The 8,551-nt window shown below is 33.2% G+C and overlaps 1 protein-coding gene across 1 annotated transcript; it reads left to right on the forward strand.

Annotated features, from left to right (window-relative positions):
- On the forward strand, positions 5,122 to 7,035 carry LOC104771855 (mediator of RNA polymerase II transcription subunit 15a-like). Its single transcript, XM_019242138.1, has 6 exons — positions 5,122 to 5,278; positions 5,515 to 5,612; positions 5,731 to 6,069; positions 6,170 to 6,376; positions 6,461 to 6,549; positions 6,712 to 7,035. The coding sequence occupies exons 2-6, from the start codon at positions 5,520 to 5,522 to the stop codon at positions 6,923 to 6,925; spliced, it is 942 nt and encodes a 313-aa protein (XP_019097683.1). The 5' UTR covers positions 5,122 to 5,278; positions 5,515 to 5,519; the 3' UTR covers positions 6,926 to 7,035.

The raw sequence follows: 8,551 nt of genomic DNA on the forward strand, positions 1-8,551 counted from the left end.
GTGTTATTCTGGTAAGACTTTACAGCTGTCAATCTTGCTTACTAAATCTACCACGGACAAGAAGCCTACCACAACACTACGAAAACTATTTCAAAAAACAAACAAAGTATACCAAAAATATATGTAAGGCTGTCGCATAAATCTGTCGCAACAGCCCATTAGTCTACCATAAATATCTTCCCACCCTTTTACGTTTGTCGCTACACGCGCTAGAAACATAAGTCTATCATCAAAGGGAAATTCCTCTACCAACTTAATCTAACGAATCGATTTCATATACGTCGACCGATAAGTATACCAACACTACAACTAAGTGTACCATCTACGTCCACTGTTAAGTGTACCAGCACTACAACTAAGTGTACCAAAAATATCTGATGTACACCTTTAATCAGTCCGCCTGTATAAATCTACCATCAAAGGCTCGGTAGACTTAGTCCCAGTTTCCAATGTTTTTTTTTTTTCGAATGGCATTAGCCGTAATTACGTTTTTTTGCCAACACTAGTTTCAGGAGTAGTATAGGTACAAAGTTTATTCTAGTAATTACAAACAATTGTGTGTTACTTTTGTAATAAGGAAGCTTTTATGCAATATTCTAGTAACTCTCCCTTTATCTTATTATATAAAGTTGGGGTTTGAAAGTTAGCCATTAACAAGATTTTGACATGTGTCAAGTTATCAATCTCAGATTTTGATATGTGTAAAAGTTAATAATTTGTTTAAAAAAATACTAATAATGTAAGAAGATAATTATCAAAAACTACAGAATTTATAAAAAAAATACAAAGTTTTTTTAATAATTATAAGAAGATAATATATATATATATATATTTCATAAAATTCGAAATTATAATATTATTTAATTATTTTTTATTTTAAGTTATTCACTGCTTTCAACTATGTTTAATTGGGAATTTATATTTTAATGTGAATGTAAAATTTTCTTATTTTTTTAAACCAAAATTTTCTCCTACTTTCTCCATTTTCAGTTGGGAATAGGTAAGATTAATATGTTGACCCCAAAAAACACTAATATATGTGTCTAATTTTTTTAATAATGTATTTTAAAATTTATTGTAATATTTTTAGATTATTTTATTTAATTTATATTTTCATCTTTGAATTATTTAGGATTCATATATTACCGTGCTTATAATTTTCTATTGGTTCTTTAATTATGTCAAATTAATTTTCTTCTAATTTCTCAACCTTGATTAGTTGGTCATAAACCCTTCTTTAATTGTCACCATTATTCATTCAATCTCAAAGAGAGATAACAAGTGGAAGCTCATCAACCTAATGAATGGATAAAATAGGATAATAAAACACAAGCTTGCAACAAACATAGATAGATATATTGGAAAAACATAAATCGTTGTTGATAGATCCATAGGAGATCAAAGACTGTGACACCTTGGTTTGCGGAAATGTTTAAAAGAATTGATTTTGATTACATATGTCACCAAAATGCACTTATTTTTTTGGTCAAGGGTCCTGAGAGAATTTCATGATGTGATCTTCCTGGAAGTGATTGTCGGAACTGTGCGAGTGAAGACAAAACATAGGAAAATATCATTTGTTGATTTGTAGGATCGATAAACAAGTTTTTAAAGCCTCCTAGATGTAACAAACCGGCCATCAAATATGGGTGGGTCCACGAGCTGGGAATAGATGTAGGGCCCACTTAGGAAGGTGAATCCATGGATTGAGAATGGACATGGGCTCACTAAGTATGGTGGCGGTTGAGGCGTTACAGAGACAGAGGCTACATCTTGGTGTGTCAAAGACACTTCCACGAATACATTGGGAAATTTAACATTAGTTACTATCAAAAAAAATTTGTGACGTTAGAAAAAAGTTTTTACTTTCATTGGTTGTCGGAGCAAGCCATTTTGAGATAGCAAAAAGACGTGAACATATTCTCTCCACACAGGAGGAGGGCAGAGCTGAGGTTCTCTCTATGGTGTAGAAGGTTGGACACAAGGTTATCTCTCCAAGGGAGGAAGGTGGTGGAGGTTTGACACAAGGTTATCTCCCCAAGTGAGGAAGGCGGAGCCAAGGTTCTCTCCTTGGTGGAGGAGGTTGGACGCAAAGTTCTCTGCATAAGAGATGAGGGCGGATGTAAGGTTTTCTCTATGGTGGTCATACACTATTGTGATGATACATCATTGATTAGTATATTATGTAATATAATTTTTATTCAAAATGTTTTTTGAGCCAACAATTTTAGTAATTACAAACTATGCAGAAGTGAAAGTAAAATAGTTAGCTTAATGTGTTCATACAGACATTTTATAGGTGGGTGAATATATTTGTAACATAGAGTATATTTAGGTGTAAAAAAATACTTTTAATGGTAACATACATAAAATATTTGTAAATGGATATAAATCAGTGTATTATAACAAAAATAAAATTTATAAATAACGTAGAACAAATTTTAATAGAATTTATAAAACTTTAAACCCGCAAATCGGGCGGGTCCTCATCTAGGAGGAATATTTAATAGGAGGAATTTTGATGACAACAAAAATAAAATATTTTGTTTTAGAAATATTAATAATGTAAAAAGATAATTATCAAAAATTACAGAATTTATAATAAAATACCAAGTTTTTTAAAATAATTATAAGGAGATTATAAGTATATATATATATATATAATAAATTCGAAATTATAATATTATTTACTTATTATTAATTTTAAGTTATTAATTCAACAGAAAAATAGAAAAAAAGATTAACAAAAATATACAGTAAAATATTAATTCTAAATTTTGTAAGTACTCACTTCTATATAGACATAGATCGTCTCATATTTAAATAATTTATTAAAAAATATTGTTTTCAACTTTGTTTTATTGGTGAAACTTTTTAATTGGAAGACAAATGTTCCTATTTTTTTTTAACTAAAATATACTCCTACGTTCTCCTTTTTCAGGTTGGAATATGTAAAATTAATATGTTGACCCAAAAAATGGAAGATTAATATATGCATCTTCTTTTTCTAATACTGTATTTTAAAAATTATTGTAATAGTTTTAGATTGTCTTATTTAATTTATATTTTCATCTTTGAATTATTTGAGATTTATATATTACCGTGCTTATAATTTTCTATTTTTTCTTAACTATGTCCAGTTAAGTTTCTTCTAATTTTTCAACCTTGATTAGTTGGTCATAGACCTTTTTCTTTGTGCAAACATAATTGTCACCATTCGTTCAAATGGAGATAAAGAGGAAAATGTCATCAATGTAATGGTTGGATAAAATAGGCTAATCAAACCCAAACTTACAACAAACATATATAGATTGGAAAAACATAAATCATTGTTGATAGATCCATAGGAGCTTGGAGACAGAGGCTACATCATGGTGTGTCAAAAAAAAAACTTTTACGAATACATTGGGAAATTTAACATTAGTTACTATCAAAAGATTTTGTGACGTTGGAAAATGGTCTTTAGTTTCATTGGTTGCTGGAGCAAACCACTTTGAGATAGCTAAAAGACGTGAACATGTTCTCTCCACACAGGAGAAGGGCAGAGCCGTGGTTCTTTTTATGGTGGAGGAGGTTGGACGCACGGTTATCTCTCCAAGGGAGAAAGGTATGGGAGGTTGGACGTAAGGTTATCTTCCCAAGAGAAAAAGGCAGAGTCAAGGTTCTCTCTATGGTGGAGGAGTTTGGACGCAAGATTCTTTCCATAAGGGAGGAGGGCAGAACCGAAATTCTTTACATGGTTGGTCATATACTATTGTGATGTTATTTATTTATTTTTTATTTGAAATGATTTTTGAACCAACAATTTTAGTGATTAAAAAAACTATGCAAATGTGAAAGTAAAGAGACGTATAATAGTTAGCTTAATTTATTCATATAGACAATTTCTGAGTGGTGGTAAATAATATATTTGTAGCATACAGTATACCTAGGTATAAAAAATACACTTTTAATGGTAACATACATAAAAGATTTGTATATGCATATAAATCAGTGTATTGTAGCAAAAAGAAAATTTATAAATATTGTAGAGTATATTTTAATATATTTTATTAAATTTTATTTTATTTACAAAATTTTAAACCCGTACATCAGGCGGGTCATTACCTAGTAATCATTATAAAAACAAACTAACAATAGTAACACTAAAAATACGAGTACACATATCAAATCTTTGAGTAAAAAAAATAAAATTTGTCCACCGAAGAAAATGCAATAATCCAAATAAGGTACCACGACTAAAAACCGATTTGGATAGCCACAGCTGCACCTCATTATCTCCATTGTGATTTTCGTTGTTCTTTTCAATTTCTCTCAAATTAGTAACAAAGTAATTCCAAATTGTTGCACATACACATGACTCCGATCCTCCTTACACAATCAGCACTAATCAGTCACATTAGTGCTGATCCTCCTATCCATGTAAGGCTGACTAAAACCGATTTGGATAGCGAGTTAGCCACAGCTGCACCTCATTATCAATAACACAACCACTAACCAGCAAAAATAGCCCCAGCTGCACCTCATTATCTCCATTGTGATTTTCGTTGACGTCTTCGTTTCAATTTCTCTCAAATTAGTAAAAAAAAAGTGAATCTAAATTGTTGCACATACACATGACTCCTCCTTACACAATCAACACTAGAATCGAACTACCACCAAATATAGATAAAACGAAATAAAAATTTGGATTTGAGTTCTTAAAACTTGTGTGATACAAGAAACCCATTTGTTGTAAATTCTTAGTATAGTAAAAAACTAATAATAATTCTTGATCGTTCCACCATACACATGATTCGTCAATCACTCAATCTCTAACAGCAAAAAAGCTAAGAGAGTAAAAGTGGAATAGTTTTGGAAATGGTTAAACTCTTCATCTTCCATATTACTTACATTAGCAAATTTCTTCTACAAGAAGCCACTTTATTTCGTTTCACATTCACATGTATCTGTAAAAGTAAAAATGCATAAACACAACACGGCTCCTGGTTACTCAATGGAGGAGAGAATACGATGGAGACAGAAAACAGCAAAAGTTATTCCCAAAATTGGCTAAATCTAGGTCTTAAGCGCGTGGAGTGGTTGGAAGAAGAAGATGAGAAAGCAGAGCAGAGATCATCATCTCTCGCCTATATAAACAGAGACGGTATCACAACACAAAAATATCACAACAAGCTAGAACAACACAGAGCAAGAGATTCATATAGCAAAAAAAAAACTTCTATATTCATTAAAAAGCGAGATTTTCCCGATCAAAATCATTCGCTTTCGCTTAAAGGTTGTTAAATTTTTCGAGTTTCGTTTGGTTGCTTTTTAGAAGAGTTCATATTGTTGAAACCAAGCATCGAACACTTTCCTTCTTCTTCTTCTTCTTCTTCTTATCTCATTGCGTGCTTTTCACGGATCTGCTTTTTCATCATCGAATTGCATTAGAACGTAGAAAGATCCTTTTATGGATAATTGTTGTTTCTCTAACTAGTTTAGTACGCAGTTGAACTCGCTTTTATAATTTAGATACAATGGGGAATGAAAATGGAGAAGAATGGCGAGAGGAGCTTACTAGTCCTGATGGAAATACTGATGAGCTGCCTATCGAACGCCTTATTAGAGCCGTAAGTAACATTACTGATTTTGAAGGGTATTTGCAACAAGGCAGTGTCATAGCTGCCATTCCTCTTTTGGCGTTGAAACACTATTCTGAACTTGATGTATGCTTTTGGTTGTTTTCAGGTGAAGTCCAGCTCGCCACAAGCACTTTCTTCTGCAGTAAGTGACATTAGATCGGTTGTAAGCATGGTTGATACGATAGCTGGTTCAGCTCCAGGAAACGGTTCGAGAGCTTCAGTTGGCGAAGACTTGGCTGCAATGACTAAATGTCGTCTCCATGCAAGAGACTTCATGAAGCAAGACGGAATGATGGCGACGAAAAAAATGAAACGTCACATAACTGCAATGCCACTGAGCGTTGGTTCACTGGGAGGAAGTGTTGGTGATAACTACAAGCAGTTTGCTGGTTTGGTAGGTATGGCATCTACTGTGACTTGTGGTGGAAATAAGGCAAGAACTGAGGTACAGTTTTCAGTTACACTTCCCTTAGATATATCTAAAAATTTGGACGCATAAAGGTTTCAGTTTTGATATTTTGAAGACTCTCAATCTTGGACTGCAGACCGAGCACGCCCTTTTGGAGGAAATTAAGGAAATAAATCAGCGGCTGATAGATACAGTCGTTGAGATTAGTGATGATGAAGATGCTGCTGATCCTAGTGAGAAAGTAACATCAAGCAAAGAGTGTGAAGGAACAACAATTAAATTCTCGTTTATAGCTGTTTCCCTCAGCAAAGGTTTGAAGGCTCATCTCTCGTCAAAACAAATGGTAAGTATGGTCATCTCGTTATAACATTTTTAGAAACATTATTTTTGTTATCCCTTTTAAAGTATGTTTCTGCCTCTATCACAGCTTCCTCTTCGACCACTGCGTCTGCTGGTTCCTTGTAGCTACCCCAACGTCTCTCCATCTATTTTGGACATACTCCCGGTTGAAATCAGGTACAAGCACGATCCTTCAGTTTTAAGTAATTAGATACATGTTTCTTTCATACCGAGTCAAGCAAACATCTACCATATTGTTAAAAATTGTCCAAAATCCTGTCGGTAGATAAGAAACTGCATCATCTTATTAACCTTAACGTGATCTAGTTTCTTGAACAGCAAAAAGAACGAGGACCTCTCGTCCAAAGTTATGGCAAGGTTCAACATATTGCTACGAAGTTTGTCACAGCCAATGTCGCTCAAAGACATAGCCAAGACATGGGACGCTTGTGCTCGGGCAGTGATTTGTGAGTACGCACAGCAATTTGGTGGTGGAACTTTCAGCTCAAAATTCGGAACTTGGGAGAAACATGTAGCCACTTCCCGAATCTGATGGAAGTCCTTAACCATCTCCACTCATGACCAACTCATTTAAATTTCTTAAAATTAAATATTTAATATTTTATTAATAAAAGAATATCGCATCTTGTATTTAAATGCTACTATGGGACTTGTTAATTAATACAACCAAGTAAACAATTTCATGCTATACTTATTTTGGGTCTATGGTAAAAACAAAAAATACTGACAAGTGTTTGGACTTGTAGGAGAAAGGTTTTTTAAAGTACTTATTAGAATCTAAAATTAAATCAATTGTATAAAACATGTGATTAAAACCCAAGCAGAATCTTCACGGTCAATGATGATTAAACATAATTAAGTCCAACCTAACTCAAGAAATTTTGAATAGTAGTAACACTAGAAACAATAATCATTATAAAAACAAACTAACAATAGTAACACTAAAAATACGAGTACACATATCAAATCTTTGAGTAAAAAAAAAAATTGTCCACCGAAGAAAATGCAGTATCCAAATACGAGTATGATAAGCTGCATAATGTGAAGAAGAAGACAAACACGTGTGGAACATGTGAGAAGAGAACCGGTTTAAAAGAAGAGCTGGGTTACTTTCTTAGACATTTTTGTATATAAATGATTGTATGGTTTTAGAAAAGGGTTATGCATTGTTTGTGAATTGTAAAAGTGACATATGTGTTGCTTGGGAGATAGAGTTGATGAATTGGTGATGTGCCGGTGGCTCTAGTCTTGTAAAACAGTGTATCAGAGGAGAAGAAAGAGAGTTTCATAGTTTCATTCTTATCAGAGTACCACGACTTAAAACCGATTTGGATAGCCCCAACTGCACCTCATTATCTCCATTGTGATTTTCGTTAACGTCTTCGTTTCAATTTCTCTCAAATTAGTTAAAAAAGTAAATATAAATTGTTGCAAATACACATGTCTCCTCCTTACAGAATCAGCACTAGAATCGAACTACCACCAAAGCTAGATAAGACGAAATAAAAGTTTGGATTTGATGAGTTCTTAAAACTTGTGTGATACAAGAAACCCACTTGTTGCAAATTCTTAGTATAGTAAAAAACTAATAATAATTCTTGATCGTTCCACCATACATATGATTCGTCAATCACTCAATCTCTAACAGCAAAAAAGGCTAAGAGAGTAAAAGTGGAATAGTTTTGGAAATGTTGAAACTCTTCATCTTCCATATTACTTGCATTAGCAAATTTCTTCTACAAGAAGCCACTTTATTTCGTTTCACATTCACATGTCTCTGTAAAAGTAAAAATGCATAAACTTAATGATATATCATGGTTTTTGTGGTTTTTAACCATGATATAAGGAGTCTTTTAGTGTCTTTTCATTTGTTTCTAGATTGTTTTTGAGTCTTTACAGGTTTTTAGCATGAAAGGAGCAAAGTGGAGCAGTTTGGATCATTTTGGAGCAATAATCTGGAGGAAATCAGCTTGGAGTCGAATATGAGAGAGGGCATCGATCGACACTAGAGAGCATCGATCGACACCCTTGTTGCCAACGAGAAAAGAGCCAAATTTGGAAGTTTTACAAATCTGCCCCAAAGTTTTCCATAATTGCAAAACAAGTCCCTGACGTGTTTTAGGACATATAAATAGTGTTTTTAGGTTTTCCAAACCCT

This window comes from Camelina sativa, chromosome 20 (genome assembly GCF_000633955.1).
Source record: "Camelina sativa cultivar DH55 chromosome 20, Cs, whole genome shotgun sequence".
Taxonomy (NCBI): domain Eukaryota; kingdom Viridiplantae; phylum Streptophyta; class Magnoliopsida; order Brassicales; family Brassicaceae; genus Camelina; species Camelina sativa.

Coding starts and splice junctions, on each gene's coding strand:
- LOC104771855 (XM_019242138.1), top strand. CDS start 5,520: ATGGGGAATGAAAATGGAGAAGAATGGCGAGAGGAGCTTACTAGTCCT. Junction 5,613..5,730: donor TCGAACGCCTTATTAGAGCC/GTAAGTAACATT, acceptor GGTTGTTTTCAG/GTGAAGTCCAGCTCGCCACA. Junction 6,377..6,460: donor ATCTCTCGTCAAAACAAATG/GTAAGTATGGTC, acceptor CCTCTATCACAG/CTTCCTCTTCGACCACTGCG.